The sequence below is a fragment of the Delphinus delphis genome, chromosome X, assembly GCF_949987515.2.
Source record: "Delphinus delphis chromosome X, mDelDel1.2, whole genome shotgun sequence".
Classification (NCBI taxonomy): Eukaryota; Metazoa; Chordata; class Mammalia; order Artiodactyla; family Delphinidae; genus Delphinus; species Delphinus delphis.
Genome location: NC_082704.1, coordinates 74,394,658 through 74,415,350, shown reverse-complemented (window position 1 = coordinate 74,415,350; position 20,693 = coordinate 74,394,658). Strand labels below are relative to the sequence as shown.

The 20,693-nt window shown below is 50.3% G+C and overlaps 1 protein-coding gene across 6 annotated transcripts; it reads right to left on the bottom strand.

Moving 5' to 3' along the window:
- Nucleotides 1–1,142: 1,142 nt before the first annotated feature.
- LAS1L (LAS1 like ribosome biogenesis factor) lies at nucleotides 1,143–20,680 on the bottom strand. Of its 6 annotated transcripts, none has more exons than XM_060001713.1 (15): nucleotides 20,382–20,680; nucleotides 19,479–19,604; nucleotides 18,402–18,471; nucleotides 17,489–17,570; nucleotides 16,755–17,039; nucleotides 16,425–16,471; nucleotides 15,454–15,563; nucleotides 13,626–13,711; nucleotides 13,213–13,263; nucleotides 12,693–12,899; nucleotides 12,188–12,335; nucleotides 6,571–7,127; nucleotides 3,465–3,615; nucleotides 2,031–2,191; nucleotides 1,143–1,532 (listed from the first exon to the last, which is right to left on the bottom strand). In XM_060001713.1, the coding sequence occupies exons 1-15, from the start codon at nucleotides 20,570–20,572 to the stop codon at nucleotides 1,519–1,521; spliced, it is 2,286 nt and encodes a 761-aa protein (XP_059857696.1). In that variant the 5' UTR covers nucleotides 20,573–20,680; the 3' UTR covers nucleotides 1,143–1,518. The 6 variants fall into 6 exon arrangements, with proteins under 6 accessions (XP_059857696.1, XP_059857699.1, XP_059857697.1 ...); XM_060001716.1 differs by having other exon boundaries at nucleotides 2,031–2,134; XM_060001718.1 differs by having other exon boundaries at nucleotides 1,398–1,532; nucleotides 2,031–2,094.
- Between the last annotated feature and the right edge of the window lie 13 nt (nucleotides 20,681–20,693).

Here is a 20,693-nt window from a genome sequence, read left to right as displayed (position 1 = left end):
GCTTGGCCCATGACTGGTGCTTGGGTCCACACAGGATAGGAAATTGTAACCTTTTCAGCTGTTGGGCTCATGGACCACTTTGATAATCTGATTAAACCTGTGAACTAGCTCTAGAAAAATGATTACATACACATACCCACAAAGATATTCAGGATATCTTTTAAGAGGTGTTGGGGACTCCTTAGAGTCTTAACTAGTTTAAACCCTTGACTGGGCTCTGGCAGGACACTTACACTCAATTCCTCCTTGGCATTTTATAGCATATGCCCTCTCCTTCCTTTCACCATTCCTTGGCTCAGCCGCTTCTAGAGCCAGCTTCTTGGCTGGAATGTGGCCTGGTTCTGTCCCTTGTTTCACCTTATCTGGGCCCAAACGGGCCCCACAGATGCCCACTCTCTCACCCAGTTATCACTTCCCCAAGTTGGGGTGGGAGATACTGTAGCCAATCTTAACCTCAGTCAACCACCACCCTGGAAATATCATCCTGAGAAAAACAAACAACTTGTGTACACTGGGGCTTTCTTAAGACACTTAACAAAGGCATCAGGTTACCATAATTGGTGGACTTTGTCCTTTTTCACCCAGCAGAGGGCCCTGACCGGTGAGACATATTTTATTCATCCCTGTCTCTTGGCAGCTCAGGGCTGACAGGGTAAGTAAGGCACTCTGAGTGTCTGAAGGAGTTGGGTGACCATAGAAGAACTCTGGTTCAGTCCCTTAGACATTTCTCTGTTCCAGTGCATACCACAGGGAAGTCCACTTCATCTTTTCTAGGCAAAAAGGTGACAAAGAAAGGTTTCTCTTTGACTTTCAACTGCTGTTTGGTGCCCAGTGAGGGCAGGCAGGTAAATGAGTCAGAAGCCTGCTGAATAGCAACAGGAAGACCTGGGTCTTCCAGCTGTCAGGGAGGTTCTGAGCAGATTCCCCTGATGCTGGCTGGGCTTTATGGCCAACAATGCCTCTTCTGGGGCCTGATGCTTCCTAGTGAGCTGGCCTCACACTACATTCCAATGAGGGGAGTGAAAATGGTTTGAGTCAGAAAAAAAGGCAAAAAAGGGGCAGTGGACCCAGATCCTGCTCTGTTATGATCCCACCTTTTCCGGAGCCCCCAGAATAAAGGAAGAAGCACACAATCCCTCATCTCACAAACACCAAAACAGTTGCCTGTTTATTGTTTTTCAAAACAAAAAACAAAATGAAACAAAGCAAAACAAAATAAAACATATTCAAAATCCTACTGTGATTTTGAATCCTACTGTGACTTTGAAAGCTGAGCTGATATGGCTGATGCAGGCTGTCTCCCAGCTTGTTTTATGGAGCATTAGGTGCACTGGCAGAGTGGGGGAGAGTGGGCTATTGCCCCAGTAGCACTGGATGAACACCTGCACCAGGGCTGGCATCAGAAGAGCTGTAGGCCACTTTTGAGCCCATGCAGCTGGCCCTGGCTCCAGAGAAGGCCGTCCAAGTTGCCACTGTCATTGCTGCCGTTGCTGCAGTTGCCACTGCCAATGCTGCAGCTCAGGCCCAGGGTGCTGCAAAGAGAGGGGAGAGGGGAGGTCAGTCAGGGAAGGAGGCAGCTTTAGGCTCTAGAGGGGCTAAGGGTGCTTGATGTGTGTGTCTATGGGAAGGGCCCACCCTCTTGCCTGGCTTTACAAAGAGACTGGAACACATCTGAGAAACCACTTCAAGATGGGCCCCAGGGGTGGCTCTGCCCTGCCCTCAGTTGAGGGAGGAGGGAGAAAAGGAGTGGAATTTTTCAAATGAAACTTTATATAGAACCCCAGTACATAAACCAGATTAAAGCAGAGCTAATTGGGTTGAGGTAGGAAAGGAAGACCCGTACCACCCTACCCCCAGGAAGGCATTAAAAGTGGCTGCCTTAATAGGCTTTCTTCTAAGGCCCTAGATCTTGGGGGCCCAGAGGACCCTGGGCTGGATCCCTCCCACCCCAACAGCAGGTTAAGGGGCCCAAGGCCAGGCTTAGGCTGCAGGGCTAGGCCCAGCTCCCATCTCAGGATTGCAGAACTGACCTAGGGAGAAGACTGCCCTCCTCTTCCCTGGCCCTGCTCGGAACACTCTTGCTTCCCCTGCTTCCTGCAGGTCAAAAGTTCTTCCAGGTAGATGAGGGTGACAGCTGAGAGCAAAGCCATCATCTTTCCTCTCAGGGAGATCCACGGTTACACTAATGCAGCTGAAAAAACCCTTAGAGATGATCTAGCCCCATCCCCTCCCATCACTCACCATCTCACAGACAAGGGAACTGAGGCTCAGAGATGAAAAAGGACTTGCTCAAGGCCACACAGCCAAGTCGGGGTGGAGCTGAGACAAGGAGCAGGGGCAGGCACGCTGGCTCCAGCTGAGGAAGTCTCCCTACTACAGGGGGTGTGGGACTGGGCCTCCTTCTGGATAAAACAGCTCTACCTGCCCACAATTCACCCTTGATACCTTGATGTTCATCAAGACAGCCCTACCCAAGGGAGAGGAGGTCTCTCTCTCAGACATGTGGGCCCCACTCGCAACTACAGACAACCTGGCTTCCCCCACTGCCTCCTCTTCTCTCCAAGAGGCCTGCTGCCCCGGCTTACAGCAGAGAGTCCATGACACTGCCTTGGGCCTGGCCTGTTGCTGGGGTCCCTGGGTTCCATAGCCCTCTCTCTGAATGTCTAGAGGAAGAAGGGCTCATCTCCCATGAAGTGGGCAGGCAGCACAGGGACAGACTGTTTCAGGGGCCCACAGAGGTCTCTCTCTGGTACTCACAGGATTGTCCCAGTCACAATGGCCCCACATTCTGGAATGTACAGGCCCTCTGGACGGGCTCCTCTGTGTTACCAGCAGAGCCCCTCAGCAAGGGCTGCTTGGTTCCTGCCTTCCTGATGACCCAAGGGCTCCTACGCCTGTGATCCAGAGGTGAGTTTCGAGGGACAGCATGGACCCCTGCATAGGCCTTGCTACCAAGATGCCTGGACAGTGCAGGGAGGCCTACTGATTACTCTGTGCACCTTTGGACAAATCTCTTCCCCTTTCTGGGCCTCAGTTTTCTCCTCAGGAACATGAAGAAGTTAATTAGAGCACCCGTTCTTGACTTTTTAGGAGTGGTGGATCCTTTAGAGAATCTGTTGAAAGCTATGGACCTCTCCCTTCCCAATACACACACACACACACACACACACACACACACACATACACATAAACACACACACACATGCATGCATGCACAAACCAGATGCAATCTGAGAGGGATGCCAAGCCAGTTCTGTGTGGCTGCCTCACTGGTCCCCCACACTAGGGGCTGGGACTCCTGGCAAGGGCCCAGCCAGGGACTGGAGCTTATATTTCACTCATTTTGGCCCTGACTGGGGACAGTTACCTCCCCCAACCACCCCACTCTATGTTCTTCCCTTCCTCCCTCCCTCCTGTGGGAGGCAGAGAAAGGGGTGAGAAATCCTGCTGCCATGGGCACTCACCCAGTCTTGCATGTTGGGGGTTCCAGCCGCTGGTCTAGCACAGGCTGGTCCAAAAGATACATGGTGTCATAATTCTCCAGCATAAGCTCTGATGGGTCTTCAGTCTGACCTGGCATTCGGCCTAAGGGGAAAGTGTCCCATCGTACATCTTCTGTGGAGCAAAGTGAGGAGGCAAGAGAGGGCTGATGAGCTAGTTCTCATATGGGTGCACAAGCCCACCTACTCTGTCCATCCACCCACCTTACTTAGCCTGCTCAGCACAGGCTGTGTATCTTCATCCTCACTCCTCTCTGCATCATTTCTCATCATTTCTCCTCTCCACCTTAGCATTCCCTGTCCCTTCCATACTCCCCCATACACTCTTCATGGTCCTCCTATGTGTTCACATGCAGCACCCCCACCACAGCCACCCCCAACCCCCGCATACCATGCACACAACTATCACAACTGTAGACATTTTTGTTCCTCTCCACTCTTCTTCTCCTACTTCCCCAAACATGTCCCTACACAGATACAGATGACACCTTCTTCAGACCTGGCTGTATCACTGCCTCAATCGCTCACCCCCACCCCTATTTTCACACACGCATATATATATATATCCTGGAGAGTCTGGATGCCCCTGAATTCCCACCACACCTCCTCCCCAAACTGAAAGATACCTCTGCATATCTGAATGACCTAGATATCCTACACATCTATGCACAACCACCCCTCCCCCTCCCAACATGTTTGAGTGCCACATCATTTCTTAGTAGCCTTGCCTTGAGAGATATACATACAGGCCCACATACCACCTCAGGGTGAACACTCTCTCAGCAGTTATCATGCTCTCCCTGCCCCCTGCAAGGTCTCGTTGCCCCAGATGTGCACACAAAGAACATCCCTTCTCTAGGAAAGGACTGTCTCATTGCATATCCCACCCCCTATAGATGCCTCAATATACACACATAAGCACACTGACCAAACCCTCCACTCAACAAATGTTTCCAGTTTTACTCCCTGCCTCTCATACTTCTCCTGCACAGGCACACAAACCAGAAATTTTAACATCCCTGCATCTCCACATATGTGTATACACATACAGAGGAAGTAACAACAAGGGGGAGAGGGAAAGATTTCAATGCCCTAGGCCTTTCCACATTCACAACCCCTCCCCGCCCCTGCCATACTCCACTTCGGAATGGACCATGTCAGGCACTCCCCACCCACTCTGTCCTATCACTTAAGTACCCTCCACACAGTATTATATTAAATCCCTTCCCCATCCTTACACTAGTGCATCCAGTGTTTTCAAGCGAAGCCTTCACTGGTGAGCTCCTCCAAGTAGATCCAGTTTCTGGCCTCCTGCATCTCCCTGGTACCCAAAGAATTCTCCCTGTCATTATGCCCCTGGCATTCTGGAAAGTATCAACCCTGGACTAGAGTTTTATGTTACCCAAAGAACCCCCGCAGGAAGGGCTGTACCTCTGCTTGCCCATCTCCCCATCCCTGGCTCTCTTACACGAAGGAAGTTGTGACTCTTAACACCCTGCATTGCCCTATGTATACAAAGACACCTTTGTACACAGGGACCATTCCCCCATGTCTGTCACTGACCTGACCATCCTCCCTACTCCCAACCCTGTCTACATCACTGCCCTTGGCTCTCTAGCCTGATACCTTTGTACATGTCCCCTCAGTGATAGCACAGACCACACAGGCCATCTCAACATGGCTGTTTCACTGCCTGTTTTCAGGCCTTTCCATATCCCCCCACCTCTTATTGTTTCCACTTCTCTCCCTCATACAGATGCCTCCTGGTCCTCATAGGTCTTAGCAACCCTGCCTCCTCTTCCAAAAACATATATGACCATGTGTGCATGTATGCACAGATGCACATACAGCCCACTTCACACTTTCTCTTTTCACAACCCCTACTCTCTCTCTTTCTCTCTCTCTCTCTCTCTCTCACACACACACACACACACACACACACACACACAAAATTCTGCCTGAGTCACTGCCCCTCCCTTTGAATATTTACAAACACAGCCCTCCTTGCTCTAAGAGATTTCTCTGTTGCTGTGCCTTGGTTTGTCCAGCACATGCAAGCAATACCCATTCACACACACACACACACACACACACACACACACACACACACACACACACACAAATATGTTCCCCCATCTGTAGCACTCAGGGCCTTTATGTCCCAGCCCTTCCACACACACGTCCATAAGGGCAAAGACTTCACTTTCCCCCTAAGCTCTTTCACTGCTTCCCCTTTCTCTCCCTATTGTTCCCCACCAAGCCTACCCCACAGCATACCCAGTCCCAGCCCCAGGCTCCATCACATGGGCTGTGCCCCATGTCTACCCCTGCCTCCAGCGTGTACACATACACACATGCCCATGTGCACACATCAGACTGTTCATTCCTGCGGAGTCCCCCTGCCTTAAGGTTCCTGCTCCCCAACCCAAATGAGGGCATTCAAAAAACCACCCTCAGGAGCTGACTCATGTTCCTCCACCTACCATTCAACCCCCTGCTCCCTCCTGGCTTTGTCTCACTAACTTGCATGCTCACCAAAAAACTGCACTGCTCCTTATTCTCCCCCTTCTGATCTCATTTCCACTTCCACTGACTGAATACCCTTGGGTTCCTTCTTTCTCATACACACAGCAAAATCCTGTCCTATCACCAACCAGCCTCCACGTGTCCATACACATTCACATATACACAGAAAGCACTATTCTTTGGCTCCTTGCCCTGATCACTGCACATGAAAAACACACGCAGAATCATACATATATCAACCACCTAACTCTAGCTTTCTGTGTTTTGCTGCCCAGTGCCCACACCCACACCAACCTCTCTGAATATGCTCTCTGCATGAGGCAGCTGGCAGCATGACAGTGCTAAGGTCCCTGGCGCTCACATGCTCCATCTTAAGGGGGAGGGAAACCAGCTGTCATCCACACACCAGGCTGTCTCCCAGGCTTGCCTCATGCTGGCTACCTCCTGCTACTTTCCATCCTTTCTCTAGGGTGAAGGGAAGCCTCAAGAGCCAGCCAGAGAGGGAAGATAGATGTGGGGAGAAAGTGGATATCAGGCTTCTTACCTGAGCTAACTTGCCATGTAGAGCCCTCTAAAGCTCCTCTTTTCTGGGCCAGGAGCCTGGCATTCTCAGCAGTGGGGGACTCTTCCTCCATAGAGAAAGGCCCCACTTCCATCCTGTCTTCCTCCTCCTCCTCATCTTCGCCGTCGTCGTCATCATCGTCGTCGTCATCATCGTCGTCGTCGTCGTCGTCATCATCATCACCTTCCTCCTCCTCCTCCCACTTCTGGTCATCATTTTCCTCTTCCTCCTCCTCTCCCTCCTCCTCTTCCATCTGGTCTTCCAAGGCCTCTTGCTTCTTCTTCTCATCTTCCTTGGCATCATTAAGGCTGCCCTGTTCCTCCTGTTGCTGGGCTTCTCCTTCAGGTCCAGAGCTCGAGCCAGCTGGTTTGAGGCTCCAGTACAGGCTGTCCAGTGTGTATGGAGACTTCCCAATGGGGGAAGCCTCTGAGCCCTCCTGCACCAGGTTGTTTTCTCCACTCTGGGTATAAATGGAACAGATGCGCAGCAGCTTCTCCTGCTCCTCGTCTGGCAGGACCTGCCCCATGGCTTTGAAGATGCTGAGCAGAGGGATGGAGTAAGAAAGATTCAAAATCTCAAGTCATTTTATATCCCAAAACTCCAGTTTCAATTTGGTCTCTGAGCTTCCAGACCTGCCTCTGAAAGGCAGTGCAGTAGAGCAGACAAAACACAGATACAGTAGGGCCATGGACCCTGAACGAGCTCCATAATTCATCTCTGTGGCTCACTTCCACTCTCAGTAAAATGAGGACAATAATGGCACCTAACTTAGAGGGTTGTTGAAAGGAGTAAATAAGATAGCTCACACAGAATGCCTGGCACATAGTAAGCAATCAATAAATGAGAGCTATTAATCTGTACTGAAATGCTATGTAAATACACAAACTAGCCAACAGGCCTGCAGGGCTGGACATGAGAATAGATCCCTCTCTTTAGCCGAGCAATGTATCCTGAGCTCTAAAGATATGCCTGGAAGTGTGCTGTGCTCCTTCTGCATGGAACACAAAGTGTGATCCCTTTTGGGAGACAACTACAGCCCAGCCTGGAATGGAGGAAAAGAAAAAAAAAAAGCAGCAGCTGACAAGACAAAGCAGAATGTGGGCGGGAGGCCAGATGAGCAATGCAGACCTGGGCACTACAGGAGCTGGGGGGAGGCAGAGAGCACAAGGAGGGCAGGAGAGATCAAGGGAAGGCTTTGTGCAGAGACAAGAGCGAGCACACCGGGCTGTGTGCATGCGGTGAGAGTAGCCTGGCTCGAGCGGAAGGGCTGTGCTGAGCAGCTGTGGGAGCAAGAGAAGCCTGCAAAGGTTAAGTGTGTGTGTGTTGGGTGGAGGGGGTCATCTGACGTGTGCTCAAGCACAGGTGAAGGCTGCATTTCTGAAGATCACCATGGTGACCATGTGGAGGATGGCCTGGGTGGGGCAGCCTGGAGTCAGGGAGAGTCGGTGAGGGCTGACCTAGTGCACTGGCAGCAGCGATGGGAGGGAGAGAAGCTATGAAGGACAGACAGAGAGCAGGGCTTGGTGATCAGATGGTAGGGGGGAAGGCAGAGGGGAGTTAAAGATGACAACATCGTGCATACAAAGGACGGCGCTAACAGCAAAACCACCAACAAACACAGAGCGGTTGGGAAGGAGAGCTCCTGGGGAGGAAGAGGGTGAGTACCCCTTGCAGAGCCTCACATAGAACTGGGCACCCAGCAGGCACCTGGTCACCGCTGGAGGCATGGTAGGATGGACAGATGGATAGTTTCCTTCTAAGTGTATTGAGTTTGAATTGTGGGTTGTTCACAGAAGGAAGGGCCATGTGCTCAGCGGGCTGTTTTCTCTCTGGGCCCCACAGGCAGACCAGACACATAGGTGTGGTTGCTGGTCACTGGCTGCTGGGGGTAGGGCTGGGAGCTAGTGACTCCACTGGGAGACCCTCTCTGCAGGGCTAATTTCACATTCCAAGATGGCACTGGCTCAAACTGACTTGATATTGGCTGGCTGGGGGAAGCTCTCAAAAAGCTTCCAGCCTTACTACTAAGAGGAAAAGCCAGAGAGAAACTCTCTTCCCTCTCATTGTGGTCCATTTGTAGGATTAATAATAAATATTCCCAGGTACTTTATGTTGGCAAGATGCCATATTACCACTGTTTATTATTACACACCCACTCTCTCAAGCTGTCTAGTCTGACCACTGAGGTGCAGGGGTGATATGAATCTTAAAATCCATCTCCTTCCTCGGGTTTGCCTGGTCACAGCTAGGGACTGAGAAGGTCACAGGTCAGGCTGATGGAAAGAAGGTGGACTTTGGACTCATAAGCCCTGGGCCCAAATCCCTGTCCCACCACCAACAAATTGCATGACTTTTGGATAAGTCACTTCACACTATTCAGAACCTTGGTGTCTTTCTTATCTGTCAAATAAAAGTATATAATATCTCCACCTCCAAAGACTGCTGTGTCAAGTTAAATGAAAATGCTTCTACAAACACAGCACCATGTCCGACACTTAATTGCCAGTGGTATCTTTTATTTTTCCTGTGGGGAAAAGAAAAGTCATGTTCTGTATGTGCAATCTAATGGAACACTGTAGAAAGAGCACAGGAGTAAGGACAGTATATCTGGAATCTGGTTTCTGGCCCCAGCTCTGACTTGCAGACTTGTTACTGACTTGCAGCCTAATACCTGGGGAAATCCCATTTCCCAATCTGTGTAACAGGATGATTAGGACTAGATTCACCGATTATCTGCGAAAGGCAGGATCTGTGCACAAGAAATCGTACCCAAGTGAGCCGCTGTTACTGCTGGCATGTGTCGCATCCCGCTGGTATGCTTGGGTTGGGAGAAGATCTCTGTGGTCCAGACTTCTCCAAGACCAGCAGCTTCCACTCTGTAGGCACTTAGGATTGGAAAGTACCTTGAAGGCCACTTATCCAACCTTTCCATGCTGCTCTTTTCATTCCCTCCCCCCATTACATACATATGCCATATTCCTTCAGAATTTTGAAATTTCCTTTATTCTTTCTCTTGCTGGAATTGCTCAAATGCCTCTAGGATTTTTTGGTTCTCCTCCCAGTTTCCCACCCATCCATATCACTTCCAGTCTAGAGCATACACATCTGGAGATTTGGCTGTTTGGTTCAGTCTCATCTCCTGGAGGTCTTGAACTGGCTGTCTTTTGTCAACAAGGCTACTTTTTTCTCTTATAAGTTACTTATAAGATACAACTGTGCCCCAAATGTCATTAGGGTTCAAGAAAGACTTTCTGACTCCATGGGAAAGATCAGGGGACTAAGACGGTCTTAGCATCCAGACTCCCACTTCATTTATTCCTCAAGCCTGGACTCAGCTCCCACCAAAGACAGCACTGCTGGCAATGAGACAGCAGAGTACAGTTCAGTTCAGCATTTACTGAGGTTTATTTGGGGCCTGGACTTGCATGGCGTGCTGGGGCACAGATGGCTAATGCAGAACCCTTGTCCTTGAAAAGCTTAGTCTGATAGAGGGAAGGAGACACTAGGGGAAATAGACACGAATCTCAGATTTGAGAAGTACTTGAGAGAATCAACATGACACAGTAGATAGTGCTGCCACCAAGTGAGATAGGGAGCAGAGGAAGAAGTTCACTTTGGGGCTGGGGTGGGGAGTAAGATGACCCATGCTCTTTTGGTCACAGTAAGGTGACTGGAGGCCATCTAAGGGGAGATATCTGGCATGCGGTCAAATACAGGAGGTTTAATCTTAGGGGAAAGGCCTGAGCTAGATAAAGAGATTTGAGCTTTGGCACTTTACTGGAACTAGTAAAAAAGCACAGGCATTTGAAGGAGGGAGTGGTAAACAGCATCAATGCGGCAGACAGGCAATGGACAAGGGCCCACTGGATTTGGTAATTAGGTCAAAGCAGCTCTGGGGATGAATGCCAAATTGCAGCAGCTTGAGGAGTAAGAAGGTAGTGAGGAAATTGAGACTGCTGAGTATAGACTACTCTTTTGAGATGTTTTGATAGGAAAGGAAGGAGTGATAAGCTAGTGATAACCCAACAGAGGGATGCAGGGTCAAAGGAGATTTTGCTTGTGTTGTTGTTGTTGTTGTTTGGTTTAAAGATAAGAAAAACTCAGGCACTGTTCACAAGTTGAAGAGTAAGAGCCAGTAGAGCAAAGGAGAGGCTGGGGTGAGGCCCCAGTGATGCTAGCAGAGAGCACAAGTGGAGGGAAGGCTTTGAGGTTGGGCAAGGCCACCTCATACTGAGACTGGCGACAACGTTGAGTGTAGCCGAAGATCAGTTCATGAGGGCTGGACCTCAGGTCAAGGGGGCCCTGCTGGAGGCCTCCATGTGCTTGAGGAAGCTAGGGTGAAATGGGAGGGGGGGATGGGGCTTGAGATGAGTGGTAAGGTTTTCAGAACAGTCAGGAAACAGGAGAGAAAGTGGGCAGAAAACAAGTAAAAGTTCAGACAAGCAGAACTGAGGCCTGGCTTGAGATTAAAAATCATACCTCTGCAGTGGCAGCAATCTGCAGGGCTATGTGGTTTTCTCCAGCAGAGCTCAGCTACCTGGGCTGAGGAGTGGGAGAAGCAGAGTGGGGAGGATCACTCCTAGCTTGGGGGTTTGCAAGTCAGACACACCAAGGGATGGGCAGAGCTGAGGATGCTGATGATGGGTGGTTGAAGTGATCAACCACAGATAGGATTGAGGGGAAGCAAAATTGAGGCGGGTAAGAAATGGAGGGATGGAGGTCTGGAGGCAGGCAAAGAGCAGATGTTGTGGGATACGAGGGTGAGAACTGGTAGGACAACAGGTGGTGGTCACCGAGTGGGATGCTGGGATGTAAGCTTTCAGAGGTGGAATAGCTCTGAGTGATGGAAGTGGGTTGCTGAGTGTAGTGGAGAATGAAGGTCACTGGAGGTGAGGAGCTGCAGTGTCAGATGGGTCACTCAAATGAAACAGATATCATTCCAGAAAGCAGGAAGAGAATTGGGTGCTAAAGCCTTCCATGAGTATGAGGGAAGTGGCTCAGGGTCAGGAAATGACAGAAAAAAAGTGAGACAACCACAGGTATTTACAGGAACCAGCACAATATTCAGTTTGACCACAGCGCCCAGAGTAGACTGGGTAAAGGGGAATCACAGGAGGTATGGTTGTCATGATAGGTTGGGGCAGAATCAGAAAGATCTTTGAATGTCAGGCTAAGAAGCCTAGACCTCATTAGGAAGGCAGTAAGGAGCCACTGAAGGTAGTTAAGCACCTATGAGAGGTATATTTTGGGAAGATAATAGAGACAGCACTGGGCGTAAAGTCAGAAGAATGGGTTCAATAATAAACAGCAGCTACCATTTATTGTGCACTTACTCTGTACAGGCCACTGTGCTAACCACTCTAGGGGGGTTGCCTTGTCCATTTTCATACTGGACTCAGTTCAGCCATGTCTTAAGCTCTGTGATCTTAGGCAAGAATACCCTACCCTCTCTGGGACTCAATTCTCTCATCTGTTAGTAGGACGGCGACAGGACTAGATGTCCTTGCAAGGGCTCGTCCAACTGTGCCATTCTAGGGCTGTGTGGCCCTGAGGCCTGCAGGGTCTCACCCTCTTACCGAATGGAATTCAAGAGACTTACAGCTGAAGGAGTTGGGGGCTGGCCCAGCAAGGTGAACCCAAGCAGGACTCAACCACCTGGGGCCAGTCAAGGGAGGCAGAGCAGTTGAATAGCCTCCAGTTCTTCCTCGCTTCCCACTGGCTTGCAGAAAACCGGCGGGCGTTCCGTCCTGAGAGAGAAGAGAGGGCCTGAGGAGAAGGAACTAGAAATCCCCCCCACCCAATCTTGCACCTTGAAAAGCTTGGCTCTGCCCATCCCTGTCTCCCCAGACTCCGACTCCCCATTCTATACCTCCCAATTGCTCAAAGTATTCAGGACCCTTTGCCCCAGTCCAGTTTACTTGGTTCTGAGAAGAAAAATGTGAAGGGAGATTTGTCCACTGCTGCTGTGGGGCCCTCTTGGGCAGACCTAAACCTTTCACAAGGGATGTGTCCTCCTGGTGCTATTCAGTCGAGAGCTGAGCACAGTGGCAGATGCTCTTGCCTGGGCTGCATTAGGCCCTGGGGCTAGGGCTAGTCTCCCTCACCAGTTTTGGTGTTAGCCACGATCAGTTCAATGGTCCATCTGAGGATGTAGGTGGGCCGGATCCCAGTGTCCCCCAGGGCTGGCAGCTCAGAGAGCATCCTTTCCAGCAGGGCCTGTGTGAAGGTCTGGGAGTGGAGGCCCCTGAGCAGGGGCTGCCAGAATTGAGAGAACGGCCTTGGCACCAGGACGTCATTCAAGTCCACGTTTTCTGGTTTGTGAGAAACACCCATTGACAGGAAAAGGGGAGGCAGGGAGGGAGAGAGAAGGAAGGAGGGAGGGAAGAAGGCGAGAAAGGGAAAGAGGGAGAGAGAGAAGGAAGAGAGGAAGAGGAGGAGAGAGAGGGAGAAGAAGAGGGGGCCCCACCAACAATAACAGAGTTGCCACCGCAGAACAGGAGGAAAGAGGAAAGTAGAAGAGCGGGGAGAGAAACCAGTTAGTATCTGGTAAACAACAACTGACTCAAAATAGAATATAAAAGAAAAAGAGTTCTGGTTCTAGCTTCGGCTTTGTCAATAACTCACTGTGTGACTTTGGGTCAGTACTTTCCCCTCTCTGGACCTCAGTCTGCCCATCTGTAACATGAGGATGTTGGACTAGATGACCTCACAAGGCCCTTCCAGTTCTGCTGTTCTAGCTCTCTACCAAGTGGCTAGATCACAATTAACATAGCACAATAATGGCATTAAGACCCCCACCCCCACCCCAGCCCACCCCAGCCCACCTCACCCCACCCAATTCCAGGCCACCTAAGGATAGCCCAATAACTACTTATCAGTGGGGCTACATGTTCTGCTCAGCCAAGAGGGCTTCCAGTAGCTATGGAACAGCAGTAAACAGCCCTTACCTCCCAGTCCAGGGCCACCCAGCCCACCCCTGGTGTTCTTGCCCAGGATACACAGTACCCTAAGGCTGCATCGAGCCTCCAGGACCCTACCTTCATAGTCTAACTGCAAAGCCGCCAACTGTTCAAATGTGGGGATGAGAAAGCCGTCATCCAGAAAAGCATCTAGCAGAGCCTCCCTGGAGCAAGAGGACACTAAATTAAGTAAAATGAAACAGGCAGAAGACCCTCTTCTACTCCCCTACCCACTCCCAAGGCAGCTAATGCCTTTGACTCAAATGGCCAAACCAGCATGGGGGAAAAGGAAGGCAGATGACAGTTGGTTCTCAGGCCTCAGCCTCCCTGAGTCAGGGGCTGAGCCAAAGACTGGGATCTGTGGGTTTTGAACAAGCATTTACCTAGCACAGGCAAATCTAAGGCCCATAACAAGGGCAGTAGTGGCTTAACAAGTCTGAAAGCACAGATGAAGAAAAGTCCCAGGCCCACAAAGGAGTTAAATGCCTGAGGTTATAGGGTCAAGGGCTTTTAGACTTTAGTTCCTGCTTAGTCTTTGTTTCCCTTGACAGTCCTCCAGTCTCCTACCGCTTCCCTTCTCCCTGGTTACCCTCTTTCAGATCTTACAAGCAGAAACTTTGGGGACTCAATTGCTGGGCCAAATATTATATTATCCTCATTCCTAAGGACCCCAAGAACCCAGAACTAAGATACAGAGGTTAAAAGTATAAGCTATAGGGGTAATCTCTCATCCCCATCTAGCTTAAACCAAAACCAGCAACATCCAGCTGTCTCCTCCAGAGCTAGCAGTTCCCTAAGAGAGGCTCTCCTAGCTGATTGGGCTGAGGGGGAACAAGAGCTCCCAAGGTGTCTCAATGTCTGGAGGGTTGTCATGCTCAGATCCCTCCCTCTACCAGGCTCAAGGAGGAAAGAGTTGTCCTTCCATCCATCTCCCATCTCCTCAGGTCAGTATGCAGGAAGAGCACTTAAAACAGTCAGCCAGTTGCCTGCTCAGCATGACCAGGCAGACGCTACTGTATAGCACAAGGATAGTTTTCCAAGCTACGGAGGCGGCCACCACTCACCCCTTTACTGAAGGGTACAGCTAAGAAGCCTAGGCTGGGCAGACACTGATAAAACACCTTTGGAACTACTGGTATCCTGGGAATAAAGAAGACGCCAGGGACAATCCTAACCTGCACTGCAGGCTCCCCACCCAGGCCCACTCTGCCACATACACCACCTTCCTATACTCTCCGCTCCATCCCAGATTCTTTCCAACCTCTTCCCAAAGCCCTTTCCAGCTGAATGTAGGTAGCAAGCCCCAAAGAGCCAGGGAGGAAAGGAATGGATAGACACTGTCTGCTCTGACTGAACTGAGTACTACTTTGAGGGGAAAATAAGGCTCATGGCCATACTGGGTGGGTCAGTGGGGACTTAGTCTTTGGAGGATCCAGGCCCTGGGAAGGCCCCTCCTCTCTCTCCTCAACCACAATTATCCAGGGGATGTTGATCCTCTCTAATAGCAGTTCAAAAGAGACCAGCAGTGCCTACCATATATCTTTTACCTCAAACTCGGACAAGAGATCGGCAGTGAAAAAGCAAAAGGTTAACGGCTTTTCCTAGTTGCCAAGAGCTCCACATACCACTGGACAAACAGGAACAAAGCTGGCCAGGGGATGGATGACGGTAGACATTCCTGCCTCTGGCCATTTCAGTTACTCAGAGTAGACAAACCCCACCTGGTAGCTGGCAGGGTTTGGGGAAGAGGATCATGTGAAATGCAAGGTCACCCGTGGTGGGTCAAGATTATCCCTGGGATTTCCTACAGCAGAGGTTGGCAAGCTGGGATATGAAAACCAATTTCAGTGAGGCTGCTACGCTCTACCCTAGAGAGTAGGCAGCCCCTGATTACCTAGTTACACACCTGTTCTCCCATGTAATGCCCTTGAGCTCTGCCAGGATGCATTCTACAGGTGGGGACAGGTTATTCCACGCCTTAATGGCCTGAGGTAAATACCTAAATTTCTCCAGCACCTGCCAGCAAAGAGGGTCCCATCAGAAGGCTGGTTCAGCCAGGTAACACCCCCCCATCCCTCCAGGATTCCTTCTCATAGGACCTCTCAGCATGTCCCTTCAGGGGATACGGCAGGGTATGCAGAGGTGAGCCCACAATGTCCCTATTGGTCCTGCAACTAAAAATATCCTGACTCTCAAACTCCAGACTTTCTCTTCTTCCTCCCTCCCCACCCTCCAAATTCCCTTGTTACTGTGGCTGTCAATAACCAGATAATCCAATACATAGATATCCAATGGGGGCATTTGGTTGGAGTTGGGCAGAGACCCTTGGACCAAGGGGTGAAAGGAAGCAATGGGTTATGGAAGAAAGTGAATCAGGAGACTCAGGTTCTTGTCCTGGTTCTATCACTAACTGCATATGTGACATTGGGCCAGTCATTTCACTCATCCATGGCTTCAATTTCTTCATCTGTGAAAAGGAAGGGTTGAGGTGAATGGTTTCTAAGCTTACCTCCCTTCCTGCTAAAACAGCACCCCTCAAGCTCACCTGATCTAGGAAGGTTCCTGGACGCCATCTGCTGATCAGCTGCAGTACCGCAGGTCTAAGCAACCACCTAAACCCTGTTGTTCCCTACCACCCAGTGGGACCGATTATCCACAAACTTCCAGTGATGTGCAGGATCGGCCAACTGGACTCTGCTCCTCTTGTCTCCTTCCTACTTCCCCTCTCTCTCTTTCCAAGAAGAGTTTTGGAAGAGCTTTCCAAGCTTTGCCACTTTTCTTTAAATTTCATTCTCAAGACTTCTCTCAGGTAGCTGGCAAGGGGGAAGAAATGGCTGGGGCAGATGAAAACAGGCCAAGTCAAGGGCACTTTCTTACCTTAAACTGCTCCTCTTCATAGGATACCAGCAGTTCTCGGGCTCTTTCTGAAAACAGAATAGGGAAACAGATAGAGCAGCCAGCCCTGTGCCTTGCTCCTGATGGAATTTTGAGCCCTCTCACCTCATTTCTTGAGTTGTAAATTGGGAACTAGAATTCTTGGCTCTCCTGCCTCATGGAGCTCAAGGAAGATGATTTGTGACAGTAATTTTTTTAAGCTAAGCCTCACCACAACCCCAGAGGAAATACTGAGCCAGGGAAATAACCAGAGTCAACCTAAGTCCGAGTCTTCCAAGCTCATGGGCCCCTTTCTGTATCAAGGACACCTACCATACAACTCTTTATGTCTCACAGCCTTTTGCCAATGTGGATCAACCTCTTTGTTGCCTTCGCTGTCTCCATCAGCCTTAACATCCAGCTCTGCACCTTTCTCCTCATCCTTAGGCTCTGGTTTCTGTTCTGTGATGTCATCAACGACAATGTTCTTATCTTCCTCTTGGTCTTCTTCATCTGTCTCTTCCCTGTCCTCCTCCAACTCCCAGGTCTCTCTTAGGCTGTTCTCCAGTTGGCGGCACCAGTAGGTCTTCTGGAGCCAATCCAGGACAAAGTAACAGCCTAAAGGAGGGGAGGAAGGAAGGCAGCGCCATAGTAACAGCCCAGGCAAGCAGCTCCTAGCAGGCCTCCAGCCTCATCTTGCTAACATTATGGGGAGGCCCCAGGTAAGAGGCTTGGCTCCAAGGAGGCACAAATCTCAAATATCTAGAAGCAGCCCCTCTTGCTCTGGGTTATCCCCGAGTTCTTTGCTTCCTCCCACTCACCAGCACATTTCCTAGAAAAAACCTATACCAGACTTGAAGATGGGATGCCAAAAACGGCACGGGGCTAGCAAGTGGGAGAGCAGAGACTCCTTAAAGTTTGTGTCCAAGGCAAATGCCTCACTCACCTCACCCTAGTCTCAGCTCTGACCCCAAGTGAAGACCCTCCTCCCTCTCTCTCCCCCCACAGTGCCACGTAGCCCAGGCCTCTGGGCTAAACTGTGATAGGTATACTCCCTGGGGACTCACCCCTGCGGCAGTCATTTATATGGGGCATTTTCTTGTGGGTCAACTCATGGCGAAGTTCAACAATCCAATCCGGAATGTTCACCTGATTATGGGGGAGGGTGTGAGTGCAGAAATTAGAAAATATTAAAGCAGAAAGGGCCACAGAGATGAACTAACCTGGCTTCTCCCCATTTTACAGATAGAGAAACTGAGCTCCTGAGAGGAGGTTCCATTCTTAGTGGCAGAGCCAAGATTAGGAACCAAGTCTCCTGATTCTCTTTACGCTCTGTGGAAGTGATCTTGAAAATCAGAAGACACTCGCCTCCCCCAACCACCAACTACCCTCCTCCAATGAAGAGATTCCTGTGAATGAGCATTAACAATCACCTTCTTCAGCCTCCCTCTGCCCTTGTCTGTACCAGTTGCTCTCCCAGGGTACCCTTTACTCTCCCCTCTCTTCTTCCCTTCCTCCTTCTCTCCCAGACCTCCTCCAGGAAGCTTCTCTTGATGGCTGAGAACCTGTCTGCCATCTGGGTCTCTACACACCTCCCATACTCACTCAAGGCGGGAATGTCTTGCATTTTCACCCTGCTTGGCTGAGTTTGTCTCCTCCTTCAGACTGTCAACAACCAGAGGGCAGGCACTTTAACTGCCACCTCTTTCCTGTCCCCACTCAGGGGTGCATTGGGGTGCTTCAGCTTCACCTGGGCCACTCCCAGCAAGCTGGGCAGGCCAAGCCCACTGAAGATAGCAGCCATGAGCAAGGGAGCAGGTCTGCTTCTTTCAAGCTAGAAGTTGAGGCTCTGGGGTTCTTGCTGGGCTTGGCTGACAGTGATGGGATGAGCTAGTCTGACTGTATCCATATCACCCCATGCCCCATTAGTGAGTCCTCCTGAGAAGAGAGAATTTAGCAAGTCCACTTTATCATACACACCTCCTGAGCCAGGAACTTGAGAGGGAGCTTGGCAAACTTTGTCTTCCTCTCCGAGATAAGGTTCACAAACCTGAGTTTGGGGGAGAAATAAGTGGCATAGCCCAAGTAACTGTTTTATTCAAACCAGTGGGGCTTTAAAACACCTTGCTGAGTTACTGTCAACTTGCATTTCCACAACCTTTCCAATGACTGTTCTGTCCTGTTCTTATGGTTGGTGTCAACCAGAGCAGGAATGGTTCCATCCAGTCTAACATTTACTGAGACTCTGCCCTGTACTGAAGCCATACAAATGAATAAGACACTGCTCTGGCCTTGAAGAGTTCAGTCTAGGATAAATAATCATGACATAATGTAATATATTATGCTAGAACATAATATGTTATAAATGCTACAACAAAGGACTACATCAAATGATATGGGGAGCACAGCTAAACAATGGAGAAGGTAAGAAGAGCTAGGGAGGACCTCAAGGCAGACAAGGCAAACAGTATGAGCTAAGCAAAGACTCTGACAGATGAGAAAACTCAGAGGCAACCTTTTTCCTGATGTACATGATACAGCTAGAACCACTCTGAGTCGCTTTGTAAATCAGGAACTCCTGGCCCATGTCTCCATTTCCACAACTCAGTAACCTTTCAGTGTTCGTGGAGAGAATGGAAAAAAGGTGTAGGTAGGGGTAGGATTAGAAAATCCACATTAAATCATGGGCAAGGGCATTGAACCATGTAGAAAAGTTCCTCTGGGTGAAAGAGTAAAAGGGGGAAAGTAAATCAAACTGTCAAGGCTGGAAGAGACCCACAGAGACCATTTGGTCTGAACCACCCCCACCCAACATTCCAAAGAGAGGGAAAGAAAAACGGAAGAGAGAAGGCTCTCAGGAAAAAAGAGGAATGTGTGTTAACAGGGGGTACCAAAAGCTGTCACATTAAGCAATCATAAGGTGACCCATACACAGGGACACACAAGGCTTTTTGCTTCAGGTAGAACCCAAAGCCAAACTTTGCTTATCATGTGCTAAGCCCACGCCCCCCCCCCAAAAAAACCACCCCCCCACACCCCTACCCATGTAGGTCTTACCTGACCAATGCCATGCCATAGAGCAGTCTAAGTTCATCAGTGCCCAAGCCACCAGTTACATCCATGAGCTTACAGCGTACCAGGTCTGCAGTAGAAGCCACTGCCAGGGGGAGTTCGTTGCCTAACCTAAAGGGCCACAGTCCAGCACCATCATAAAGGTCCTTTACACAGGCCCACCCTCCATCTCAGAACCTAGGTTGTAGGTTATTGCAATTATATACTGGCTCAAGAGTGTGTGGATAGACACAAATCAAGAAGCTGGGAAGAGGGAGGGTAATGTCCCTGGGATCCAATAGTACACAGGACATGAGAGGCTGGTTTAGGACATACAAAGGATATCTAACTGCTACACAGCCAATCAACAATTAAGTGTGGACACACTCCTTTCTTTCACCGTGAAACCCTCAACTCTTTCACCCAGAGAAGACCTTATTCTTGGAGGCATTAGCCCCTTGTCTGCTCCCAACTAAATCTTACCAACTGGACTGAAGCGCTCCATTCAAACATGCTTTTGCAGGCAAGCTCCCCCCACCCCCTTTCTATTTCGAATCAGAAATCCACCCTAGAGTGCTACTCCTTAAGACAAGGCTGGCTCAGCCACAGCGGTGCCCTCTCATCGGCACCCACCCCAAGATGAGAGAAGGTAAGGATCAAAGCTCACAGACTTGACAAAAGGGCTGTTGAGGCACACCCCGTTTCTTTCCGCAAAAGGGATTAGTGCACGAGCTTGGCTGCGACCTTCCCCCGGGCACTTGGGAGACAAGCAATGCCCAAACTACGCGTAGCGGGGGGCCATTAGGCATTTAGGAGAAAACTGGGTAATAAGGCCTTATGGAAATTCTACAAAGGAAGAGGTGAAGTGCCACCAGCACGCAGGCAGGAGGGCTAAGCCTGCCGCCTTACCTGCTCCTCCACACGGTGATGCGGTTCAGCGCGTACCGCTGCAATTTATGGTCGTCAGAGAACAGATACACTGTCACCTGATCCCACTCGGCCCTACTGAGCCAGGCGACCACGATGCGCTGGGCCCAGAGTGGCGGCGACCCTTTCTCTTTGACGCACTTCCCGCACCACGCACTCCACACGCGATCCATCCCCCGGGGACTCAGGCCTGGCTCAATCCCGGATTACCACCAGACACCGGGCTCGTTGCCAGGCTTTGGGCCGCCGCACTCCGCACAGCCTCCAGCTCAACGTGCTACCCTCACTCCAAAC

What these genes read in the sequence shown, in the direction of transcription:
- LAS1L (XM_060001713.1), bottom strand. Translation starts at nt 20,572, where the DNA reads ATGGATCGCGTGTGGAGTGCGTGGTGCGGGAAGTGCGTCAAAGAGAAA. An exon ending in TATGGCATGGCATTGGTCAG is followed by an intron (nt 18,472 to 19,478) that starts GTAAGACCTACA and finishes CCCCAAACTCAG; the next exon opens with GTTTGTGAACCTTATCTCGG. An exon ending in AGCCCCCAACTCCTTCAGCT is followed by an intron (nt 7,128 to 12,187) that starts GTAAGTCTCTTG and finishes CCCTCTGCTCAG; the next exon opens with CATCTTCAAAGCCATGGGGC.